General features: G+C 43.4%; 1 protein-coding gene across 3 annotated transcripts in view; it reads right to left on the reverse strand.

The window, feature by feature from the left end:
- Positions 1-12,152: 12,152 nt before the first annotated feature.
- LOC141147166 (annexin A1-like) overlaps positions 12,153-27,630 on the reverse strand; it is a 44,065-nt gene continuing 28,587 nt past the window's right edge. For 2 of the 3 annotated variants that reach the window (XM_073634332.1, XM_073634319.1), the window contains exons 10-13: positions 21,699-21,794; positions 20,926-20,984; positions 18,638-18,760; positions 15,609-15,814 (exon numbers count right to left, since the gene is read on the reverse strand). In XM_073634332.1, coding sequence (XP_073490433.1) covers positions 15,752-15,814; positions 18,638-18,760; positions 20,926-20,984; positions 21,699-21,794 — 341 coding nt within the window. In that variant the 3' untranslated portion in view covers positions 15,609-15,751. Of the gene's footprint in view, positions 12,492-15,608; positions 15,815-18,637; positions 18,761-20,925; positions 20,985-21,698; positions 21,795-27,630 lie in introns of those variants that run through there. The other variant, XR_012245024.1, reaches the window with a different exon arrangement.

Below are 27,630 nucleotides of genomic sequence, written 5' to 3' on the forward strand. Positions count from 1 at the left end.
GTGTGTCTGAGGTTTGCATACATCGATGGCCAGCAGCCTCTACAAATCAATGACAAGCTGACAGACGCTGTGGTTGTAGGCACATCCAGCTACCATAGGCATGCGCAGGGGTCCTGCCGGGTGTGCCTGGACACACCCTAATCACCCAGGGCAGGGCTCCTAAAAAAAAGAAAAAAAAAAGTGAATTAATCTAAAAATAAAATTGTAAAAAATAATACTAAAATAATATAAATAAAAAACTACTGACACCACCCACTGCCCTACTGACACGCCCACTGCTCTACTGACACATCCATGTGTTAATACATTTTATAATGTTTTTTCAATTTATTTATAGGAGTGTGTGTTTGTATATACAGTGGGGCAAAGAAGTATTTAGTCAGCCACCAATTGTGCAGGTTCTCCCACTTAAAAATGTGAGAGACCTGTAATTATCATCATAGGTATACCTCAATTATGAGAGACAAAATGTGGAAATAAATCCAGACAATCACATTGTCTCATTTTTGAAAGAATTTGTTTGCAAATTATGGTGGAAAAAAAGTATTTGGTCACCTACAAACAAGCAAGATTTCTGACAGACCTGTATCTTCTTCTTTAAGAGGCTCCTCTGTCCTCCACTCATTACCTGTATTAATGGCACCTGTTTGAACTTGTTATCAGTATAAAAGACACCTGTCCACAACCTCAAACAGTCACACTCCAAACTCCACTATGGTGAAGACCACAGAGCTGTCGAAGGACACCAGAAACAAAATTGTAGACCTGCACCAGGCTGGGAAGACTGAATCTGCAATAGGCAAGCAGCTTGGTGTGAAGAAATCAACCGTGGGAGCAATAATTAGAAAATGGAAGACGTACAAGACCACTGATAATCTCCCTCGATCTGTGGCTCCACGAAAGATCTCACCCCGTGGAGTCAAAATGATCACAAGAACGGTGAGCAAAAATCCAAGAACCACACAGGAGGACCTAGTGAATGACCTGCAGAAAGCTGGGACCAACGTAACATAGGCTACCATCAGTAACACACTACGCCGCCAGGGACTCAGATCCTGCAGTGCCAGACGTGTCCCCCTGCTTAAGCCAGTACATGTCCGGGCCCGTCTGAGGTTTGTTAGAGAGCATTTGGATAATCCAGAAGAGGATTGGGAGAATGTCATATGGTCAGATGAAACCAAAGTAGAACTGTTTGGTAGAAACACAACTCATCGTGTTTGGAGGAGAGAGAATGCTGAGTTGCAACCAAAGAACACCATACCTACTGTGAAGCATGGGGGTGGCAACATCATGCTTTGGGGCTGTTTCTCTGCAAAGGGAACAGGATGACTGATCTGTGTACATGAAAGAATGAATGGGCCCATGTATCGTGAGATTTTGAGTGCAAACCTCCTCCCATTAGCAAGGGCATTGAAGATGAAACGTGGCTGGGTCTTTCAGCATGACAATAATCCCAAACACACCGCCCAGGCAATGAAGGAGTGGCTTCGTAAGAAACATTTCAAGTCCTGGAGTGGCCTAGCCAGTCTCCAGATCTCAACCCCATAGAAAACCTTTGGAGGGAGTTGAAAGTCCGTGTTGCCCAGCGGCAGCCCCAAAACATCACTGCTCTAGAGGAGATCTGCATGGAGGAATGGGCCAACATACCAGCAACAGTGTGTGACAACCTTGTGAAGACTTACAAAAAACGTTTGACCTCTGTCATTGCCAACAAAGGATATATAACAAGGTATTGAGATGAACTTTTGATGTTGACCAAATACTTATTTTCCACCATAATTTGCAAATAAATTCTTTCAAAAATCAGACAGACAATGTGATTGTCTCGATTTGTTTCCACATTTTGTCTCTCATAGTTGAGGTATACCTATGATGACAATTACAGGCCTCTCTCATCTTTTAAAGTGGGAAAACTTGCACAATTGGTGGCTGATGTTTGAGCTTTGGGGTGCACACTCTAATGCAGTAGGCTGCACAAACCTGTGACAGTTACATACGTACAGGGGCAGATTAGCTGCCTAGTTCTGTCAGTGTACAGTCCTTTGTGCCTATGTGAATAAGCCCCAAAAATTGTATACTGGATTACTGAGATGAGAGGTCTGCTTTAGTGGGGGATTATTATACTGGATCACCAATTTACAGTGGGTATAAAGAAGAATCACCCCCCCCCCCAGTTAAAATAATCTCATTTTGTTGCTTTGTAGCCTGAAATGAAAACAGACAAAGTTTTTGTTTTATCCACCTGTATTTACTCAGTGCAACTAATAACATCCAAGTGAAAAGATATAACACCAACATGTCACAAAAAAAAATCAAAAACAGAATCACTGAGTTGGAAAAAGGATCACCCCCCTGTGTTAGTATTTTGTTGAACCTCCTTTTGCTTTAACCTCCCTGGCGGTATGATTGTTTCGGATTTTAGGTGCTGAAAGCGGTACAATTATTTTGCATGGAAATTTAGCATTTTATATTGTAGGCCTGTAATTCTTAACAATAACACACCTAAATCTGTCCACCAAGAGTCTAGTAGATATCCCGGGTATGATAAAGTTTGAAACACAAAATCATAAATTATAATATAATAAATAAATAATTAAAAAAAAAAAAAAATTATAAAATACATTTCCCCACGGTTCACTATCGCTCAATTCTGCAAGTGTTTTAATTTACTATCGCTGTTTTCTAGCTGGTCTAAAGCCACTTTTGATGTAAAGGGACACTTTTTGGTTGCTATGGACAATCTCCAGTTTCCAGGCAGAAAGAACAGTAATGCCCCGTACACACGGTCGGATTTTCCGATGGACAATGTCCGATCGGAGCGTGTTGTCGGAAATTCCGACCGTGTGTGGGCGCCATCGGACATTTTCCATCGGATTTTCCGACACACAAAGTTGGACAGCAGGAGATAAAATTTTCCGACAACAAAATCCGATCGCGTCAATTCCGACCGTGTGTGGCCTGTTCCGACGCACAAAGTGCCACGCATGCTCAGAAGAAATTCCGACACGGGACAGCTCGTTCTGGTAAACTTAGCGTTCGTAATGGATAAAGCACTTTCGTCACGCTGCAATGTTCAAAATGGTTTAATACAGCGCACTCTCTTCTTCTTTATAATGTGACAAGAATTAAGTCGTTTTGATGCTCATATTCACACACACTTCTCACAAACTTTTTTCGTTACTATTTATCGAGATTCCCTCAATATATTTTGATTTCTCACATCTGACAACATATTTTTTTTTTTTGGTTTTTTTACTTTAATGTAGAATCTTTTTTTGTGTTTCTCTTTTTATTTTTTTTTTTTGGTGATTTTGATTTGTACTCCCGAAAATGTTTGTGTGTTTTTTGTGACAAGTTCCCACAACACCATTGATATGTTGTTCTATTTAATCTGTAGGAGATTATTTGGTGTTGTTGTCCCTTGTTAATTTCACATTGTACTTTAGAAATGTACCTGAATACTCACCAATAAACTGTCCTTTTTGGATGAAAACACACACAGGAGAGTAGAATTTACCTAAAAATATTTTATTAAGGGGTCACAACTATAAACAAAGAGGGAGGCAACGCTGGAGAAACTGCAGAAGTGGGCGAAGCCTTGGACCCCCGGGGCAGGCATCAATTATTTAAAAGCAAAATTGGTGGCCTGAGGAGTCCATATCTAAGGGAGTGCAGTCTGGTCCAGAAGTCCCAGAGATCCGGAAAGCAGCAGATGACATCTGTGTCCCCAGGCTGTGGTCATACAAGAGACTGCAGCTTTTGTCAGACCAGACTGAACCCAGGGTCATCACTCTTTGGTCTTCCTTCCACGCTTCCTTACAGGCTTTGGCTGTGGTGGTGGAGTTGTGGCAGCAGGAGGAGGAGGAGGAGGAGGAGGAGGATCGTCCCTCTCCATGACATCCGTCTTGTGTGTCAGTTCCCCACTCTCCCCCTTACGTAGGACTTTATAAATCAGGTCCTCAGAAATCTTGCATTGGCCCTCCTGCATGCCCTGCAATTTGGTGGCAGCCATGCAGGCAAAGGCCTCTTCAGGACTGGGGAAGGCTCTGAGGGACGCCGAAGCCTCCTGGATCAGCCTGTACGCTGAATCCTGCACAGGACTGGGAGAGGCCTTCCTGGCCCTTTTATATGGCAGGCGGAGGGGAGGGACCTGAGACTCAGTCAGGCTGCGACTGGTCCCTGGCTTCTCTTGGCTGACATTTAGCCCCGCCTCCTCCTGGCTGCCACTAATCCCCGCCTCCTCCTGGCTGACACTAATAATCCCCGCCTCCTCCTGGCTGCCACATTCCACAGCCTCCTCCTGGCTGAGGTCTTCCTGTGTATGAAAAAGGGACATAGGTTTAGTATTGTTTTCATCAATCACACACAATTTTCACCTCCTGACTGCTGCAAATTCACTGTTAACAAATATAACAGACTATCCTTCTGAGCCCAGCATTTTGCATTCTTGTCCCAATTTTGGGTGCCCACTACTGTCTATTGATATGTAAAACACTTTTTTCAATCAGCAATTAGTGATCAATAATAACATCTAATAAACATCATTTATTGATTGACCAGAAATCTGTAGAAGAATGCTATACCTGACTCAAGCTGGGCTCCTCCACTTCTTCCTGGCTGGAAGGCCCAGGTTGGATATCGGAAGCCTCAGCTGGGGTGGAAGGAAGAGTGGAAGGAAGTGTGGAAGGAAGAGTGGAGAGGGATTCCCTGACTTCAGTGTGGTCTGACAGAAATCGCAGTCTCTCATAGTACCACAGTCTGGGGACATAAACGTCATCTGCTGCAGCTCCGGATCTCTGGGAATCTATGACCTTCTTGCGCTCCCTAAGATAAGTGCTCCTCAGGCCACCAATTTTAGCTTTCAAATAGGGGATGGTTGCTGTGGGGACCACCGGCTTCACCAACTCCAGCAGTTTCTCCAGCGCTGCCTGCCTCTTCTGTTTGTGGTTATAGTGGGGGTGTCTCACTTGCCACAGACAGGGCAGCTCTCTGTACTTGTCAATAAACAGGGGCAGGAAATTGTGGTCGTTGAACCCATCCATTTTCTCTGCAAGACACAACACAAGACAAACCCTAATGTCAGGCCAAACTCCCCTAATCTTGTTACAATATAGGCTTCCATTTCGAAGCAGTATAGGCCCAAGTTTAGATCCTACCTTCGTTAGTACGATCGGCGTCTCCGATGCTCCTTCCTCCGCTCACAGATCGTACGTAAGACGCGCGCGTTACGATTTATACACACTGCGCATGCGTATAACTCCGCCCACCCCTGACGTTCTTTCTATTCTATTCCCCGCCCCTTTTCGTTCGGCGCAGTGGAGGAAGAGCACATGGCGGATAGACAGCAGGATCGTGCTAATTACAGCAACGAGGAGGAGGAGGAAAGGCCGGAGCCTGAAACGTCCCGATCCAGAAGGAGATTAAAGGACTCAAATATGTCCTTTGGGGAGATGTTGGAAATGGTGGACATCCTGAAGAAGGCCGACTATGATGGAAAGTATGGGCCTTACCCCAACCCCAATGTCCGAAAGGCCAAGATCATGGCGAAAGTGGTCAGGAGTCTGCACCGGAAATTCGGGGTACGACGATCGAAAGATCAGCTCAGGAAGCGGTGGTCGGACCTGAAATTACGAGAACATGAGCAGTACAGAAAGATCCGGAGAGTGCTGCAAAAAAGTAAGTAGTTGTGCTGTGTTCCTATTCTTTTTGTGTTTATTACGTTCGTGCTGCTCCATGTGCTTTTAGGAACTGTTGTACAGTTTAAAATGGCAACTTTCATGTTCATGGGCACATTATTCGTTCGGATCACACATTTTTTTTTCGGACTATAAAATACCATTGTTTAGCCCATATGCATTTGGCCACCATTTTGAGGCCCTATACTTGTCTTCAAAGAATTGGGTTGTGTAGATGGCTTTGTTACTAGAATGAAATGCAAACTAGATTGTGTGTAAGGAGAGGACACTCAGCAGCTGTTTTCACATCTGGACACTGGAGCACTAGTGTGGGACACAAGAACACCATTTTTATTAGGGGGGCCACACAGGTGCTCCAGTGTATACTATAGGGGGGTCTCCATCGGTGAAGCTTGTACTAAACAGGTAAAGTATTGCAGCTTGACAAAGGACAATAAAAAATATACATCTTGGAACTCTGCTAAAATAGATAATTGTACCCCACTTCCAAGCAATGTTTCATCTTTAGAGTTCTGCCATCAAATATCTGTGTGCTAATTATACCATTTTTGTTTTACATAGGGGAGAAAAGACTCGGAGGACACCCCTCATCCGAGGAGACCAGAGACCCCCCCCCCTCTGGAAGAAGGTGAAATCCCCCCAACACAAGATGAGCAGGAGGAAGAAGACATGGTGGAACTAGTCACCACAACAGGTGAGTGTCTGTGACCACAGGCTCAGATAAGAGATGGATGGCGGCATTTTTTTTAGACCTAATTTATTTTGTGTTTCCTCTCTTTTTAGGTGATCGTGAGGTTGTGGATCCAGATCCTTTCACATCAGAAAGTGCCCAGATCCTGATCGGGGAGATCATGGGGTGTAATTTACAATTGGAAATCATCAAGCAAAACATCAATGATGTTATTCCAAAATATAAAAACATCATTGATGTTTTGGGGCGAGTTTAAAGCCCCTCCAAATCACTTTCTTCTTTTGTTTGCTACAATGTGCGAAATGTTTTTGTGATTTTTCCCAAAGCCAAATTTGGAGGATGCACACAGTGTGCCAACATGTGCTATCTGCCATCACGGGAGATCAATGGACGCGTTTTGGGGGTGCAACCCCTTCCTCAATAATAAAGTAGCGGTGAGGAAGGGCTTTCTCCCCCAAAACACGTCCCTTAATCCCCCCTGATGGCAGATAGCACATGTTGACATTGGGAAATTTGTGTGCATCTTCCAAATTTGGCTTTTCCAGGGGTGATTTCACCCCATCTGAACGCTATATCAAACACAGTTCCTAAATACTCATGTCTGATATTGCCTTCCAGTTCTACCAAATGTGAACTTTGTAAGATCAAGATTTGTGTCTTTCTTGTGGGTTTTACACAGGCCTGTTTTCTATAAAATGGACATTTTGATTTTGGATAATGACACCACAAAAATTGTTATACAACAAACATGTTGGTTTGTCAGAAAAACCTTTGGTAAATGCACATGTGATTGTGCAGGTATTAAAAAGATTGTTCATCAAGAATGTGTGGATTATTGTCTCAACGCTACAACACTTTTGGGGTGATGTAATTGTTGTTTTATGAGAAAATGGGGGTTATTTCCTAAGGGGAAATCCACTTTGCACTACAAGTGCAGTTTCAGTGCAGTTGCAAGTGCACTTGTAGTGAAAAGTGTCTTTGCATTTAGTAAATAACAGCCAACAGTGCTTTGTATAAGGTTACACAATCACGACATTTTCTGGACTCCACACATTTCTGTCAGGGTCAGCTCAAACAAACACAAGCAGTAAATGTCCACAAAGAAGAGCCTGGGGGGAGATGCCTGTCGAGAACTTGAGGTCCTGCAGGCTTCTCCCTGTGGCCAAATACCGCAAGGTAGCGACCAGCCTCTGCTCCGGAGTGATGGCTTGCCTCATGCAGGTATCCTGCCTGCTGATATAGGGGGTCAGCGAAGCCAACAAACGGTGAAATACGGGGTTCGTCATCCTGAGAAAGTTCCTGAAATCATCAGGATTATTCTCACGGATCTCACGGAGCAAAGGCATATGAGAGAACTGGTCACGCTGAAGCAACCAATTCTTGGTCCATGAACTCCTCCCCACCCTGTTCATGGACTGGACTTGTGTCAAGGTCAGGACCCCAACACCAAGCCCCCGCAGAGCACGAACTCTACGAGGAGTACGTATACGAAACATGGCTAGAAAACGGTCGGCTGCTCAGAACGAAGTAACAGAACGCACTGAAGAACAGCAAGGCCTGTGAAGAGCGACCTGAAAAACAGCAACGAGCGGACAAGATCGCACAGAAAACTCCGATACGAACTGACTGCACTCACTGAAGAGCAAATACAAACCCACAAGCACAAACTGAACGGCAGAAAACGATCTGAAAGCCACGAGTCTGAAAAAGCGCGAATCGTCTCTCACCAAAATTTTACTAACACGAGATTAGCAAAAGGAGCCCAAAGGGTGCCGCGCTTTGTTCTGAACTGGCCTTTTCTAGTCTCGTCGTACGTGCTTGACGTCACCGCGTTCTTGGCGATCGGAAATTCCGACAACTTTGTGCGACCGTGTGTAGGCAAAACAAGTTTGAGCCAACATCCGTCGGAAAAAATCCGAGGATTTTGTTGTCGGAATGTCCGAACAAAGTCCGACCGTGTGTACGGGGCATAACAGTATATAACATAAAACTGCATGCAGGGCATTGGACAAAGCACTGGGGACAAAAGGGATGTGAAATAATTCCATACAGTACTGTAATCTGTAAGATTACAGTACTGTATGTGTTATGATTTTTACATTTTTTTTAATTTGCCGCCAGGCTCCACCGTCGTGCGTCGCGACGCTCGCAGGGAACGGAGCCTGGCACGGAGAGGCTTTGGAGGAGGACAGAGCCCGCAGACAGCGCGCGGGAACATCGCAGGATCCTGGGGACAAGGTAAGTATACAGCTCCAGGATCCTGCAATGTAATCCTGAGTGTGGCTCGGGGTTACCGCTAATGGTGCTGAAATTTAACCCCGAGCCACACTCGGGAATACCGTCAGGGAGATTAATTACAGACTTTAGATATGTCTCTACTAACTTTGCACATCTAGAGCTTTGCAATATTTGCCCACTCTTCTTTACAGAATTACTTAAGTTAAGTTAAATTTGATTGTGACCACCATGTGTGGACTGCGATCTTAAAGTCATTCCACAGATTTTAAATGGGGTTTAAGTCTGGGCTCTGACTAGGCCATGCAAGGACATTCACCTTTTCTCCTTTCTTCCCATTGACAACTTTCTGGCAGAGGACAGCAGATTTTCCTCAAGAATTTGGCAGTATTTTGCCCCATACATTTTTCCTTCTATCCTGACAAGTGCTCCAGTCCCTGCTGCAGAGGAATGCCCCCATAACAGGATATTAGCAACTCCATGCTTTACTGTAGGAATGGTGTTGCTTAGATGGTGAGCTATATTGGATTTCCACCAGACATATATTCTGGTATTGAGACCAAATAATTCAATTTTAGTCTCATCTGACCAGAGTACCTTTTTCTATATGGCCTCAGAATCTTCAAGGCGCATTTTGGCAAAGCTCAGTCATTACTGCATGTGGCCTTTCTTGAAGGAGTGACTTTTTTCTTGCAACCTTTCCATACAAGTCACATTTGTGGAGAATTTGTGATATTGTTGTCACATGTACACAATGACCATGCCTTGTCATAAATTTCTGCAACTGCTTCAGAGTTGCTGTTGCCTCTCTGACCAGTTGAAATAGGCAGACACTCAATTTCTTCCTCCCCTATTCTCCAGTGGCCGCTGGCGGTTACACATGAGACACAACTATCTATAGCACCCTTAAACGGCTGTGTACTAATTTAAGACAGACTTGAATGCACTTGTGGGACTGTTTTATCTACCTTATCAGCTGTCTTATTTGTACATTGGTGCAAACCCGGAATTGAGGCATGTTGGCCCATGTGGAGTTATAACACCCCCAATGCAAGCGAATGATGTAGCTTTATATTATATATACCTGTATGTTCTGACATCTGACAATTTAGCTAAAACTTGGCCGTGTCTGGACTTCCTTTGGGCCCTGGTGGTAAGCGCTGTGACCCTGACATCCCTCTGCGAATTGCTTAAAGTGGTTGTAAACCCTCGTTTACAACTTTATGTTACAGGTAAGCCTATATTAAGGCTTACCTGTAGCTAACAAGGATCTCTCCTAAACCTGCACGGTTTAGGAGATATCCCTGTATTTGTAGGTTCCGATGTCATGCGGCTCATGCGCACTTAAGACAACTGAAGCAATGGCACTACACGCCGTTGCTTCAGTTGTACCGTGCTGTTCCCGCGTGCATGCACAGAGTTACGGCTCCGGCTAATCACATCGCCGGAGCTGCAATACCCGGAAGTCACTCTGGGACATGTCGGCAGTCGGAGGGGAAGACGTGGACCGATGCGGGGGCTTCGATCTGAGGTAAGGAATACATAATTAGCTAGTATGCTATGCATATTAGCTAATTATGCCTTTGTCTTGCAGGGTTTTTTGGCTGAGGGTTTACTTCCTCTTTAAATCTCCCGAAGAAGCATCCAGGTCACAAAACATGTAGAGTGGAATCTGTGAGATCTATTGAGGACAAGTGAAACCCCAACTCTGGAGGATATGTGAATACTTTGGTATATATTTTTCCAGATGTATTGTTTCATGTATGCAATACATTCCTCTAAAGGGATATACAGCTAGAAAACATTTTTTTTTATTACACAGTATACCAATGTGTTAATGAAGATCAATAAAATGTGTTAATTTTATACATATGTGCCTATAAAGTCGATGATTTTCCTAGTCTTTAACCAATAGCCTCCTTGAACAGTTTCCTCTTGGCTCTTTCAAAGAGGTTGGGGCAAAGTCCTGATGCAGGGAGGGCCTGTATTGTACCAAATACCTCCAACTTCTTTCTTAATAGTAGACTTCACTGTGCTGCTAGGCAATGCTAAAGTGTTTGAATAATAATTTTTTTGGTATCCATCTCCTGACTTGTGCCTATCCACAACTTTATACTGGAGATCTTTTTGACAATACCTTGCCACCTATAGATGCTTGTTTGCGTCAGTTGCATTACCAGGGACTTAAATGCTCCAGGAAAGCGCTTTTCATGCTGCACTAATCAAAATGACCACAGCTAATCACCATTGAGAGGCAAATGGCTTTGTGTGCCATTGAGGTGGCGATTAGCTACACCTGATTGAGTCTACAAGTCATTTTTAGGAAGGGGTGATCCTTGCTCCAACTCAGTGATTGCTTTTTATTTATTTTTTTTCTGACAAGGTGGTGGTATTTTTTTCACTTGGATGTTAGAAGTTGCACTGAGAAATACAGCTGGATATAAAACAAATACTGTCTTCATTTCATGCTGCAAAGCAACAAAATGTTAAAGGTTTGTGGGTATGTTGTTTTTTTTTTTATTCCCCCTGCACATTATTGAATTTACTAACTTCTCACCCACTGAACAGCATTGGGGTAGAGAGCAGTAGATCCAGTGTGTTGTGTAAGCAACATGTATCTGAGCAAAGCAACTGTTTTTCAGAAAGCAGTCTACAGCAACAGTCTCCATTTTTCTTTCATCATGGGTCTTTAACCAAATGGAACAGTAGGCCAGGGTCATAAGACCAGAACAGCCAGCAAGCTTTTTTTAAAAAAAAAAAAAAAAAAAAAAAAAAAAGCATAAAATGTACAAAAAGCATAAATGTGAAATTGCCATAAACCATTATAGTTCACTTTAGTGTAGCTATACCCAGGGGCAGGTGCAGAGGAGGACCTTGACTAGGCAATGGGGTGGGTGTGGCAAAAGCTCTGGAAATGGGAGAGTTACTGGACTGAGTGAGGGAGTGCTTGGAGGTCCTAGATTAGGGGGGGGCCCCCTTCTTGAGGCCCTGTACTATGAGGGGGCTCGTGGAGGCCCTCTGACCTAGGAATAAGGTGCCTAAAAGACCTGCCGGCTTCAGGGAGAAAGTCTGGACCTGAAGCCTGGGCTAAGAGCCTGCTCGCAAGAGACCGGTTGGGTGATAGATGTATTAAATTACCCAACATCACCTCTTTCCTGCCATCTGACCCACAGTCACATGGAGCATATGCGTCAATACCCAAGCGTGATAGCCATGTACTTTATGCATCCCTGCGCAGGCAGCCCCAGGTGCCAGATGTGCTAGCTACACCACTGGTTATACCATTGCACATTTAAGTTATTCAGTATTGCGGTTTGCTTTTTTTTGTCAATTTAAGACCATCAGCAATCTATTCGTGTCAATAAGATCAGCTTTTCATGTTATATACTCTTGTTTTTCATTAATGTCAGTTTTTAACCAAATGCAAGGTTGCAAAAATTTGGAAGGGACATCGGAAAAACATAAGATTTGTTTGTGCTTTTGCCAGTGTATGTAGCCAAAAGGCAAACAGATTATGAACAGGCAGAAGATAAAGCTTGTTTCCTCCTTTTTATTTCCAGAAGTGGATCACATGTTCTTTTGATCACTACACCAGAAAGCAGTATGAATAAAGCAATCAGTCATAAGACATTATATAACAAGATCTTGTTGGGCTTCTTGAAAAACACATTCACTGCGAAATATCTGAACAGTAAAATAACATTTACAACCAGACAAATAGTTAAGGTATCAGTTTGCGCAAAGAATTTCACTCCTGGGTCTAGCTTGGTGGGGTCACACACAGCTGTTAGAACATCAGGCCACCATTCCAGGCCTCCATTTAAAAATACTAGTTGTCAACCTGGCTTCCATAGCTTTGAATAACTGACCTGGTATAAAAAAAAAAAAAAAAAAAGTCATAAATGAAGGTAGGGGAAAGCCAAAATGCCTGTAATCTCTACCTTTTTCCAGGTAAGCAACTCCAGGGAGGTACTGGAGAGTACTCCAGGAGACCACCAATTTTCAGAAGCAAACCTCAGCATCACTTTATACACAGTCTTTTCATGACAGTGTTCCTTTAATCCCAATATCTGTCTTATGAGGTCTGTCTGCAAGCTGACACCATCACTGGGACGGTCGTTTATGAATTTACACTATTCAGAATGCAACTGGAGCCCCTGTTGGTACACAAACCACAGAAAAAGAAAAAAAAAAAAAAAAAAAAAAAAAGTCCACATAATAGGACAGAGAACCCAAGATTCCCCTGTGGCAAGATCTGGACATATGACTTCCCCAGAGAATACGAGCAGCCAGTGGTTAACCCACCAACTTGAACTGTAGGGTAACACATACCACTGTGCACATAATGTAAAGCACAGTATTCAGGTTGCAATAGTCCTGACTAACAAACAGAAAAGAGAACAGTCTGCTGTATAAAACTATTAGCATACATGTACAGAAGGTAATGGTCCAGATTATTCAACTGTCAAGAATATATAACAGACATCAAGTCTCACAGGAGTCTCCCGCGTTTTCCTGCGGGCTCCCTAGACACCCATGAGCGCAAGGTGATCTCCCAGCTGGCCCTGTCACAGAAAGATAGAGCAACCTGAGTGGCCAAATTGAGTACGGCTGCTCTGTCATCTGACACTGGCTGAGCAACAGGCAGATGCAGGGCAGGAAGCAGATGGGCAGGGGCAGAGAGTAGACTGTGCATCGTAATCTGCAGGCTGTAGAAAAAAAAAACAAAACACACAACTTTCCCCAGTCAAGCGGACTTTTTCTGCACTTTCGGGTGCTGCCACGCAGTAATCACCTGTGCAACAAGTACATGACAGTCCTGGTTGCTTCTATATCAATCCGCTGGTCAAATCGGGGCTGTTATGTACTTGTCGCACAGGTGATTACTATGCATCGGCACTCGAAAGTGGAGAAAGTCCTATTGACTGCGGAAAAGTTTTCTTTAATTGTTAGCCTGCAGATCACAGCGCCCAGTCTCCTCTCTGCCTCCGCCCATGCGCTTCCTCCTGGGGAATTCTGACTGGGATGGCTCACTAGCCCCAGCAGCCAAACCCCAGAACCAGCCCAGCAGGCAGACCCTTGGCCCTAGCAGCCAGACCCCAGCAGCTGTGCTATTAGGCTGCATTTCATTGAGGGGGGGGGGGGTTGGTGCCAGCGTGAAGCGTCCCCTCCCTGAAATTAGTTTTTGCAGGTTGGGATGTCTGATACAACCTACAGTGCACAGTGTCCCAGGGCATGCAATATACTTAATTTTGTACCAGGGGCATATCATGAAATCAGTGCACCCTAGGTACCGAGAAATACAATTTTAAAAAGTGTGGCTTGCAAAGTTCACCTCAGCAAACAGTAGGGTTTAAATTGTGCATGGTTAGTCTGGGATGACAGTGCAGAATGTGGCAATGTTAAATAGTGAATGTACAGCAGTGGGTAGTATGTACAGGAATAGAAAAAACTCATCTTTATCTATATATTATCAATCAGTGTTTAGAGATCAGTGTTATGTATAGGTTATAGCCCCTAGTGCATGAGCAGTCACTGTCACACTGAGCCTGTTCTAGAATAAAGCACACCAAGCTATTGGCGAGCACTGACCTGCACACAAGGCAGGCTGCTGCTCCATACACTTTGCCACCTCTTGACAGACTTGCTGTCCCCCACAGTGGAGATGTGGACTGGCCTTTCCCCTCCGCTGTTCAGAGGGGGGACAGTTAGGCAGGGTGTGTCCTTGTGTAGAACCCCTCAACCCAGCCAGTCCTTCCTCCTCTCCCAGTGCTGCTGCATCAACCGTTGACAGAAACCTCTAATGGGCCACCCCCCCACCACCACAGACCACTGAATGCTCAGTTTGCCCCTGGGTGCTGTATGCAAATAATGACAGGCACCGCTATAGCACCGGACAGATGGCTCAACCATGGGTGCAGTGTGTCAGAGCACAGTGCCCCCCCCATGCAGTGTGTCAGAGCAGTGCCCCCCCAGGGCCTATGTGCAGTGCACACATTGCATCCATGGATATGGCACTGTTGTACACATTGTAGCAGCCCAGATTATGAGCCTTGGCCACATTTGGTTAACATCAGCCACCATCCCCACCCCTTTGTTTGCAAACCAGCTGTCAGACTGGGAATTCATTATTCACAATTATACGAATGTGGTGAAAGGACATTGGTCCAGCTTGTTTCAGTGTGTCCGTTGAGTCATTCCAACATGATCAAGATCTACAGGGCTTCACAACCAAATTGACAATGGATTTAAATATTGGTTTTCTTAGCCCTTTCCTACCCTGGCATTTCTTTAACTGCTTTTTTATGTGCAGGGGAATGACTGAACCAATCATGTGACCACTAGCAGTCACATGATCAGAATGTCATCAATACTAGAGACAGTGATGCTCAGTGTACTGGGAGCACAGTCACTGGGTGTTAAAGTACACCAGTGGCAACCTGTCCATTAGGGGCACTGTCCCTTCTCTGCAGTGGATATATTCATGCATAGCATGAATCTGCAGCAACCCCCTATTCATGTGTCCTGCCCCTATCAGGACACCGGGCGCATGAATTACAGCAGCCAGGTTTTTGTTGAAGCACCCGATTTGAGCTAGAGGCTCTAATAGGCTTCAAAAATACAATGGGCTTGGGTTGCAGTGGATGCGACTGGAAACCAACACAGGTGTGTTGAAAAGCTAATGGTCACTGTTGCAACACTGATCCTCCTCCCAGCCAATCGGGAAGCAGGTATGAAACCGGTTTTGATTGGCCAAGCAATCTTATTGGCCTCCTAGCACCGGGAGGAGCAGAGAGGATACACATCGGAGAGGACACCGGTGCATCTTTCCCCAAGCCTGCCACGCTTAAGGACAGGGCTGAATCAGCTCTGACCACAGGGGGATGGGAACTTTAAAACCTGTGGATACGCTTATTGGGGTAAAGGAGTTTGTTTTTGTGGTACCAAAAAAAAAAAAAAACGCAGCAAAGAAATGGGACTCTATGTACATAAACAAATTTATTACATATGTGATTTATGCTTACAGTGACTTGCAATTTTTTGGTCATTGAAATTTTTCCATAGCAAATATAAAATGCAGTACTTCCAGCCAACCAGTCTTCTACAGATTTTACAAATGAAATGCTTTCTAGTAGTCAGGGCCACAAAGGCTCAACATAATGGTTTCATAGTCTCCTTTCAGTTTTTCTTCCTGTAAATGTAAAGAGTGTATTAACAGTAAAACTCAATATGTAAAATTTTTGTTTTTGCAATATCAATGTATATTGGATTATAATCTCACTAAAATTGTTCACTTCCGGTGTTTTCTAGGTGAACATGGGAGATGAACAGGGCTAAATGAATGCAGAACCAAGGTTACACGGAAAGGCTTTTGGATTCCTCAGGGTCTAGTCTATCTTCAAGCTGTGATTAAAAGAATTCTGTGGGTTTCAGGGAAATGTTGATATAACTACTGTATGGTGGACAGTTCAGCCCAAATGAAAAAAATTTATACATGTGGGCGAGTCATACCAGCCCCCAAAACTGAGGACTATACTGATGGCAAAGATGTACCCACTTAGCCATCATCCTTGATGCTACTAAAACTATTTAGGAATGCCATGAGCAATGAGCTGCGCGAAGGCAGTGTGACAATTTGCTCTTTGCAGAGAAGCTGGTAGGTTGGTTGGCATGAAGCCTGAGGCAGAAGCTTAAGCTCCAGTTTATAGCCCCTGGATATAATGTTCTAGACCCAAGCATCGGAGGCGCCTTTGATCTTGATGGCCATGAAGGCCAACAATTGTGAGACCTGGTTCCCTGACTTGGCAGGTTTGGAGGACCAAGTCTTGCAGCAGATATGCAATCTGGACATGGTCTTCAAGCCTGAGGGCTGAGGGCTTTCAGCCTTTTGTCCACAGCCAATACAGAGCAAGAGTGTACAAATGGATACTCCTAAAAGTATAGGGACAACTAGGACGCCACATTTGTTCCAGCATTTAATCCTTGAGAACCTTGCAGATTTGAGCGGCTCAACAGAATGGATCAAAAAACAGCCTTTCACAGGCTGACATTAAAAAGGAATTGCACATGCCACAACCAGCACCGAAGATTAAAGCGGGGTTCCACTCAAATTTTTAACTTAATCTTACCCCCTTCAGTTAATTGCATAGATGTTCAAATGCCACACGAAAAAAAATGTCGCTGTAATTACCTTTATATTGTACTTTATTGTGGCACTTCCTGTCTCTCCTCCCATGGGAGTAGGCGTGTTTATTGCCTTTCCCTGGCGCCGCACTGTCTCCTGGGAGTTTAGTGTCAGGCTTCCCAAGATTCAGTGCGGAAACAATGATCATGCGCATGAACAAGCTGTGAATGAACAGCATTCACCTCATCCAGGAAATCAATGCTTGTGGGCTTCACATGCCCACAAGCAAGATGGAAACAGCCAGCATCACATTTTTTAAGTTATTCTTCAGTACGAAAACAGACAGAGGCGGAAATATTACACCCAAATTGTGAGTATTATTTTGGGATTAGCAAAGTCTCAATGACCTAAAAAAAAAAAAATTTGGTCGCCGGACTCCCGCTTTAACATCTTGTTTGTAAGCTACAATGATCATTGCACTGACTCAGTCAGCTAGAGCAGTGGTTGATATGGACTTAAAAGCACCTGAGGAAGGTGAAGGAAAGCCTGAAAAATGACATATTGGGGTATGTGAAGACTAAACTTGTGAACCACTGGGCTATAGCATAGAATATCCCCCCCCCCCCCCCCCCCCCAAGATGTAAAGATAATTTAAGTCTATGTTGTAACTGTACAGATGGGACCAATGCAGCTGTTGCCCTATGTTAAGGTTTTGATTACTGCTTACAAAGAGGATTAGGAAATTACTAAAATGAGTACAGCACTCAATGAACATCTAGGAGGGGGATGTGCCTTAATATTCAAAGTGTGAAGGTAAACATGTTCTGCTTAAATTAAAGTTATAAAATTGAAGTGACCCTTAAAAATTTTGGCACAGCAAAAATCCAAGGTGCAAGCACACCGATGGAAACCACTTACCTAAAAAAAGGTAGAAAGAACAGATCTAATGGTGAACAGTACAGACAAGCAGTGTGGGCACACTGAACCACTACATGTCCAGATATAGACAATAGTAAGCAGGTGCTTCCAATAGGGGTTTGCTGTGTTGTGCATTTATTCCATATACTTGTGTAACTAAATATTCCCCACCTCAAAAAGGGGCACAGAATATACATTTCTGTGCATGATCGGACTGCATTTTGTGTTAGCCATGCATTTGTTGCACTTAATATCTTCAGGAAAGAATGTAGTTTACAGTTATTTAACTTGGCCTGGTCTGACATTGAAGACAACCTTAAAAGGATGCATGCACGTATGGTGTATCACAAACAGGGCTTAAATAAGGGACAAGATAAAGATACAGTACAAAGGTCCAACGTGCAATGAAGCCATTTGGAAAAGGTTTTATTGCCCTTGCTAATGACTACTGTAAGTGTAGCACAGGGCATCCTATGGACCCAGCTGGGATGTTGGAGTGGGGCTTTTAAAGAAGCACAGGTTTAGGGCAAAAGAAACAATCGTGACTAGGAGTGAGGTTATTGGGATGAAGCAGTTTGGTACAGGTACAGCAGGCCCCAGTTTAAAAATGCTACAGAATACAGGGAGAAGCGTTATGAGGTGTATTAAAAAAACAAATACGGTGTGCATAGAGTAATGAGGAACTAACAATTGGAGTGAACAAAGCACATAGGTTATGCCACAATTACAAAGGAGTTAATTATATACTTGTGGTGAAGCATTGCTTTAGTGGAGGAGTGGGGCCTTCAAACACCAGCCTTGTGTTAGACAGCCTTAGTGTGCCTTTTGAGGACACTAATAAGTGCCTTCTCTGGGTGCAGTGAGCCCCACTCACAAGCTGCCATGTCACTTACTCTGGAGGTGTGAGTAAACCTGAAAAAAGGAACTGGAATGCCAGGGATAGATAGATGTTGAAAGAGAACCTATACCAACCTTAATAGCCTGGCGCAGGGATTTTCCATACAGCTTCTTATAATGATATTTGATCTCTTTTAGGTCAATTTCATTTCGAGATACCAGAAGCCTAATTAAGTCTTTATGTCTGGTTCCAGATCCCTAAGAAGAGAAAAACAAAAGCTGTAGACCATTTGAAAGGGATATTGCTAAAGAATGCCATTAACACATTGAGTTACACCAAAGTTGATAGTTTTTATAAGCAATATGAAAGGGACTGCACAATCCAAGTGCCTCTCCCTATATTGCAGTGCAACCTAAATGGCTACCAGGCATTAAATGCCTTTATCTACCATTTTTTTTCTCATCTAGTACCCCCTGGGGACTCCAAACCCAGCAAGCTTTTTATGAAACATCCAACTAAATCTTGGATCTCTTAAATCTGTATACCAGCACACCTGTCAGGGAAATGTCAATGGCATGTTGAAGCCAGATATAATTTGCACAATTTGTCTCCTTCAATATGCACCAAAATAAACTTGAACAGAGGTAAAACTAGGCTGCCTGCTTCTGAAAATTCTAGTTACCTGGCCATCATATCCTTTGGCTTCCATAAAGTTAAAAACACTGAATAATGCATTCACAGGTTTGAGTTCTGTGCCAGTTATTTAGAAAGCCAGGCAACTAGCATTTTCAGGACACCTCAATGTTTTTCCAGAACACTCTTTACAGCATCAGTAAACTAATCTACATCCCTATTGCCATTTAGGTTGGGACCACCACCACAAAGTAATCCATCCCTAAATAAACTATTACAAGCCAGATAAATCCTTTTTTTGGGCACGTGACCCATCTTCTCCACACTTCAGGGCCCCAGTCTGTGGGTTGGCCAAGTATATCAGGTGACCTGTTGGTGTTGCTGTGCATGCCAGTCTTCTACCCAGACTGAAGAGCGGATTGCAGAATTAGTGGTCATGTGTTTTTTTTTTTTTTTTTTTTTTTTTTTTTTAAAAGACTGCAGAGACGATCAGCCTACTAATCATCGCCAGTGGGAATGTGGAAGCTACTGGTGGCAGGGTCACCTGGTAATTTCAATTAACTGAAATGGGATTCGTGCGAGTTCACATCAGACACAGTTCCGTTCAGTTCCGTGTGCTTTTTTTCTGCATAAAATGCATGCAGTGTTTTCAATGTATTCCAATAGCTCTAGTTCACACCATGCAGTCAGTTTCCGCACCAGAAACTGACTGCATGGTGTGAACTAGAGCCATTGGGATACATTGTTAGCGCTGTGCATGCATTTTTAGTACAGAAAAAAAAAAGTTTAGACCCACTTGTAGTGCATGAAGTCCATGTACTGCTATGGATCAGAGGCACACACACATGCCGAAGTATGCTTGATGCCCTAAACTAAACCAGTTATAATCCTTGGTGCTTTACATAAGCAGATCTGTACCTGCATTTGTTTACAACACAGTCATGAGCCTCTTTAGACAAGGGGACCTTCAAAGGCCAAAAAACACTGCTCCAAATGTGTTGGGGGTTAGGGGCCTATACATACATCTGATATGAACATGTGCATTGCCTTGCCATTCACTGTTAGTTGCAACACAACACATCTGATGCCCAAGGTTATATTCTATATTGGGGGGGGGGGGGGGGGGGGGGGGGGGAGGGGAGGGGAGTGCATGTCCATTTTTTGGGTTCTAACATGTTCCCTAAAAAAACGCAGCACAAGTCACAAGTTAACGGGGGGGGGGGGGGGGGGGTGACAAAAAAAAAAAAAATTTAAATTAAATAAAAACACTGCATTCCTTCACTGGAGAGGTGGGAATAGACACTAAGCCCCCGTTCACACCTCTGCAAATTAGATACGGATTATATTGCATCCAATTCGCAGGACATTTTAATACATTCATATGAATGAATCTGGTTCACATATGTGCGTTGCATTCGCACTGCGCATCGCACAACAAACGTGTGTTTTCTAGGCATTGCGTTGCGAATTACAAACCCATTATCTTCTATGGGAATGCATCTGATTTGCAGATGCATTGCGTTCTGAACATGGATTTTCTCCTTCTCCTCACTACACCTCCCCCTCTCCCTGCTCACTGATCTGCAGCTACAACAGTGAAACCTCTGAACAACTGATTTTTATCTTCCCAGTAAATCCTGAGCTTCAATTTGCACCGCACATGTGTGTACCCAGGCTTAATGTTGGAGCACATTAGGACATCAGTGCTGGTTATTTATTCTGGCCTTTATTGTAAGCAGTAAAAAAAAAAAAAAAAAAAAAAAAAAAAAAAAAAAAAAAATTTATATACCTTCATTGCCAAGTAGAATCTTTCAGCAAAATAAGCCGGTTTGCATGATGCAACCTTCACTGCAAAATGATACAATAGTTAAAAATCCATAAAAAGGGTTACATTTTCATTGGCAAGAACACATGAAGTCAATGTATGCAGAGTTTTCCCAAAACAGTTTTTAGCCTTGGATCAGCTGTTTTGTGCTTGGTGGCAATTAGACAAAGTTCACTTGATGCAGTTAAATACAAAGCGCACAAAATCTGCAATTCCAATCACCACACATGTGTTTTTTGGGAATCTTGAACACTGTCTCATATGCATTTAACCACACTAAACCTGAGTGGACTTTAAACAGGGTCTCTAAAAATAAAAAATAAAAGCAGGTGAAGAAATGCTGTAATATAAGAATGCCAAAATATAATTTTGTGGGATTAGAGTCAGGTGTATGATTAACCAGTTATACCACTTAGGAACTAGTAATCAATTTCATATGTAGATTGAAACAGTCATTAACTGAAACAGCTGTGTAGAAGGCTTAAATATGGGTGAGGAACAGCCAAACTACTAAGATGAGAGGTTGTGGAAGTTTCATGTCACAGGTCATACACAAGGCTGAGCACAGCAAGACAAGGCACTTTTAGCTGGGGTTGGGGAAAAAAGAAAAACCCATAAACAACCCAGGTTTACAATATATGGTTTAAAATCAAAACAATGCCACTGCTATTGCCTGCTCATAGCGCATACAGCATTTGTACATAAACATTTGCATCCCAATGCTAGAAATCACTTACCAAGGGATATCAGAGTGTTTTCAATGTCTCCCTTCAGCTCAAGATCTATAGCCTTAGTCATATCATTTTTGCTGTAGGAACGATACCTGGTGAAAACTAGAAGAAAGCAAAATCGTATGAGCGAGATATCTGCAGACTAGATATTGCACCAATATCACAATCCTGTGATATATTCACTGCATCTTCAATGTTTCAGATTACAATAAAAAACTGTTCCATGGTACATCCAGCATTCAACTAAAAAGCTCTATATTAAGTGACTATTTCACGTGACGTGATGAGCAAGACTAGTTTAAGATAAAGCCATACGATACAAGCTAACAGAACATTCTTTAAACCTTTACTTTTGTGCAAGGCAGTGTCACAGATCCAGCACAGGTTTAATATACCGAGTTTTAGGATTGCCAAAGTTATTCTAGATTGGTGTTGGCATAGAAACAGTCAGGGAAAATGACTGACTTGACTAGATTCCCCCCCCCCCCCCCCCCCCAATATCACAACTAAGTAAAAAAAGAAATGATCCCATATTCTTGATTTTTAAGACCTTTACAGTAAGTATCAAAAGGTGATAACATGGGTAGTCATTGGCCAGAAGGGACCCAATAGTAAGGCTAAATTTATTGCAGCAAAATAACCTAGACTTTGTTCTTCCAAAGGGCAAAGTGTTTCAATGCATGTTGAATTTTCAACTTTAAAAAGTTCCATCTTCAAGCTGTTACTAATACCATAACATTGATGGGCATCAACTCAGATCAAACTTCTCATCTACTTAGAGTTCATGAACCTGGGCAAATTAATATCTACACAAAAACATTCAGCCTGTTATCGATGAGACAGCACGTGTTGCAACAGGACAAAAAAAAAAAAAAATTAAAGTGGTTCGAAAGGCTTTTTACCCCAATGCATGAAGGTAAACTTTTGGTGCAGCTTCCCCCTATCCCCCCCCCCACCCCCAAAACTTACCTGAGCCCGATCCCAGCGCTGTGCATGAGAGCAGTAGCAACGCTTTCTCTCCCTCACTGGATTCAGAGCAGCAGAAGTCAGAGGCCAGTGATGAAAGCCAATGACTCCTGCTGCCATCAAACCCAGTAACAAAGGAACAGGTCTGTGCCACAATAGGCACACAGTGCAGCTTGGGATTGAGCTGTGGCAGAGAGGAGCCGTTTAAAAATAAAGCATAAAACCTATGAGAGGTCACAGGCGGGGTGAGCATATATTATATATGTGAATACAAGTGGGGAAATCCTTGGGTATTAGGAAAATTGGGCAAGACGTGCACGAGAACTACATCTATAGGTTTACAGTTTGACTTTTTTTGGCATGGTGTTTGGTGAATTCTAATGTGCATTTTTGTTTCACAATTTTATTTGGTGAATTTTCTTATTTGGGAGTCTCACTTCTGATGCTGCACTACATGATTGATAATACACAAAGTTGAATATAAATTAACAAATAGATATTTGGAATGTATTGACATGGTGACAAATTTTTCTTCTTGGTTTTTAATTTTGGGTGGATACATGCATTGGTTGAGCAGCAAAGCTTGTAGGTTGTGTCAGTAGAGGCATCGCTGCACATTCCATTGTATTTTGTTCCAATTTTTTCACATTTGTCTTTTTCAGCAAATTCATTTATAGTTATGAAGTGAGGAAGTCTCTGAAGTGAGGACATTGGCGCGTCACCGTTGTCCTCATTTCAGCTTTATATATATTCATATGAATTGGAGAGAAGGTATTCAAAGCAATTCATACCAGATCTGGGCAGCACTGACAGTCTTCATACAGGTGCACTGTCTGATTGGGACTTTTCTGGGTTTGTTTACTTACCCCCACCTGCAATTTCTGCTGCCAGTAGGGACTAAAAAAAAAAAAATAAAAAAAAAAAAAAAAATAAACTACAGTTTGGGGTGGGGTGGGGTGGGGGGGGGCGTGGGTAAGCAAACCACACAATCTGACAAAACAAAGAAGCTGTCAGAGGCGTGGCGTAGAGAAGACGACGTGCAGAGATTGAGCTCCGCTCCTACATTCATCCTGTCAGTTATTGCCGGGCTCCAAATCCCATATACCTACCTTCTCAGTCACCCTGGGGTCTAGAAGAAAACATGGCACTTCACAGGCTCCCCCGCTGTCTCCGGGTAAGCTGAGATCTTCCTCCACGAGCACCGCCCGCACCAGCCATCTTGCCCACGAAGCAAGTGCAGATGTGACATAATTGAGATTTTGCTGCTCATGGGTTACGCTCGGCTATGCCCTCCCTGAGATCCTATCTTAATGATGCAATTCCCACCCAGTGGCTGGCCAGATGGCAGATTTCTTTACCGTTCTCTCATGGAACGTTGGCGACCTCAACTCCAAACTTAAGAAAACTGCAATTCCAATATCTCAAATCCAACTCATCCTTCAAGAGACCCACATTATGGGCAGCAAAATCCTAACGCTAAAGAGAGCCGTGGATACAAAGGGCTATACACACCACCTACTCCACATATGCAAGAGGGGTCACAATCCTACTACACAAAAATTTTCCTTGTGTGATGGGGGAGATTTGCACAGACCCCCAGGGCAAAATTTGTTCCAGTGGTATTTACTCTTTGGTTTATTGTTGTAACTATTTATGTCCCTCCACCCTTCTCACCTGCAAGATTATATGCCATTCTGGAAAGGATCACCCCTTTCTGCCCTTGGAAAATACCGATATGGGAGACAACGCCACCATGTGCCTCTAAAAACCATGCTACAGAGTTGTCCACCTGGGCTAAGGCGATGGGCCTGGCTGAAATCTGGAGATGGAAACACCCCACCACCAGGTCACTCTTGTTTTTCAGCGTCCCATAAAACAGCCTCACGTATTGACCTGGCATTTTCTAACCCATTGCTGATGGATGTGCTTGAGGTGTCCTACCCAACTAGTGGACTATCGGATCATAGCCCCTTGGCGGTCATGTTCCGCTCTCCTGCCTCCCGTAGCGCAGCATTGTGGCATCTGGGTCCCCACTGGGTCTCTTATCCAGCCAAATTACCGCCATTGCTGGCAGAATTTTGGGAGTAGAACACGGGGTCCTCCCCAGAAAATACCTGGGACACATACTAGAGGGCAATACATTTCCTCCATTGCTGTTATTAAGCAGCAACAGTTGCCCAAGATCATATCCTTGATATACATTGTAGATCAGCATCTAACTGAGTTTGTGCCACATCCAAAATTTATACATAACAGCAAAGGGGGTCCCCTAATGGTGGACTTTTCAGGCACATGTAAAAACCATAAAAGAGGGATACTATTCCCAACAATAGATGTATTAGTTTTTTTATCATATTTTACTATGTTAATTTAATAAATTATTTTTGTACCAAGTATAACTTATGGTTTTTACATTTGCCTGAAAAGTCCACCATTAGGGGACCCCCTTTGCTGTTATGTATAAAAGATCATATCCTTGCAACAGTCAGTACTGGATCATGTCACTACATATAATTCAGACCCCACCCCGGACCATTTTGATCTCCTGATGGCTGCCCAAAGAACTACACCTTCATATGATGGGAGGTCACCAAGCTAGAGACATAGGAATAGGCAGCGACAGTTTGAACAGGGTGACAAGAATGGTAGTCTAGCTATGATGGCTCAACATGATCAACCACTCGCACTTAGACCCACCTTAGCTACCCCTACAGGTGAGAAGGTTCCCCCCTAATTCCAAGCATGTTAAACAGCTTCTATGAAACTCTATACACTTCTGCTTTGCCCTCAGATTTCCAGCCTGAGGAGCTACGGGATCTATTGGACCCGTTGGCGCTTGGCTGGCTCTTGGACACTGAACGCGAGACATTGGTACAGCCCTTCATGGCTCTAGCAGTACTAAATGCAATCCAATCCTTCCCCTCAGGAAAGTCCCCGAGCCCCGATGGGTTGCCGATTCTTATAAGTCACACAGGAAACCGTTGGCACCATGACTGGCTTCGTTGTACACAAATAGTTTGTCAGGGGAGGCTTCCGAGCGCCATGTATCATGCCTACTTGACCCAGATTTATAAATCCCTGAAAGATCCTACATCCTGTGCTTACAGGCCAATAGCGTTGCTAAATAACGATTTTAAAATTCTAACAAAACTCCTTGTCATTAGACTATATGCCATGCTACCATCAGTGGCAGATTCTGACCAAACCGGTTTCATGCCCCACAGAGCCACAGATGTCAACCTCCGCAGGTAGTTCACCAATTTACATACCCATCATATTAATGAAGGTACACATACAGTAGTCTCTTTAGACATAGAAAAGGCTTCCGACACTGTCGAGTGGCCTCTCTTGTGGGAAACCTTGCGCAGAATGGGGTTCCCTTTGGTATTTGAGTGGCTTTGGGAGGGAACGGTCAGGGGAACTAGACAGGGCTGCCCTCTCTCTCCAGCGCCATTTGCACTAGCCATCGAATCGATAACATAAGTGCTGCGCGCCTCCCCTCACACTAAGGGTCTACGCATCGGTCTGCTGGAGGAGAGGGTTGCTCTGTACGCCAACGACATGTTGCTCTCTGACACGGGGCCTTCATTGCAAGGTGCCCCATCTTTTCTCAACATTTTGGGGCTGTCACAGGGCTCAGAGTTAATTGGACTAAATCCCAATTGTTTCCAGTTGACCAGGCAGCCAAGGCGACGCCCCCCCCCCCGTCCAATGGGTGGACACTTTAATATTTGGGTGTAATCATTTCCTCCCAAGCTGCAGACTACATTCCCCTCAATTTAGACTTTATTCCTAAACTAAAGTCCAAACTTAAGTCATGGGGTAATTTGCCGCTGTCCCTGTGGGGCCGGTTTAACCTTCTGAAAACGAAAATCATCCCTAAACCTCACATACCTCTTTAGACATTCCCCACAATGGTTACCTAAATCTCTTCAAAAAAAAAAAAAAAAAAAAAAAAACCACACCTCAAACATTTTCCTCCTTATGGGACCCCTCACCGCCCAGATACAGATTGACTACCTTGATGAGGCCGAAAACGCAGGGTGGTATGGTATTCCCAGACTGCTACAAGTACTTCTGACCACACAATTGGTAACTGCTGCCTGGTGGCTAGACCCAGATGGAACAAACGAGAAATGCAAATAGTTGCCTCACACCTTATATATTGGCACCACATCCCTTGGAAAGTGGACAAAAGAATGAAGGAATGGGACTTTTAAGGTGTAGTATATAACACACATAGCAAAAATGTAATTTTATTTGAAAAAAGCTAATTGCTAAAAGACATGATTTAAAATTCATCCAATATTACAGTACAGTTTCAGAAGGTGCAACTGAAAGACTTGTTCTCCCGTGGCTTCCTCAGGAGAATGATAATTATCAGGCACTATCTGTATGTAGAGGATTCAAAGACTGTATAAAAGAAATAACACTAATATTAAGACCAGGTGAATCAGAAGGTAAACCCCACCTGGCCAGCATGAGAGGCGGAAGACGTCGCCATTGAAATGAACAAAAAAGTTTCTTCAGGTTCATGCTTCCCCCTTGGGGTTTCTTTGTGGTGATATTAGCCAATGTAAATGAATTGCTGGTTGTCAGTCTGGATTGGCCAACTTAGTACAGGCCCTCTGCTCACCAGTTATAAACAGTTTCTTCTTTTACATCACCCTCTGTGATCACCAGATGATTTATCTGTGAGGTTTACCTTCTGGTTCACCTGGTCTTAATATTAGTGTTATTTCTTTTATACAATTTTTGAATCTACATACAGATCGTGCCTGATAATTATTCTCCTGAGGAAGCCACAGGATGTGGTGAAACATGTTAAGTCTTTCAGTTCCACCTTTCTGAAACTGTACTGCAATATTGGATGATTTTTAAATCCATAGGTCTTTTATGAATTAGCCTTTTCCAAATAAAATGAATTTTGATATAATGTGTGTTCTATACTGCACCTTAAAAGTCCCATTCC

Source organism: Aquarana catesbeiana, linkage group LG01 (assembly GCF_042186555.1).
Source record: "Aquarana catesbeiana isolate 2022-GZ linkage group LG01, ASM4218655v1, whole genome shotgun sequence".
NCBI lineage: Eukaryota > Metazoa > Chordata > Amphibia > Anura > Ranidae > Aquarana > Aquarana catesbeiana.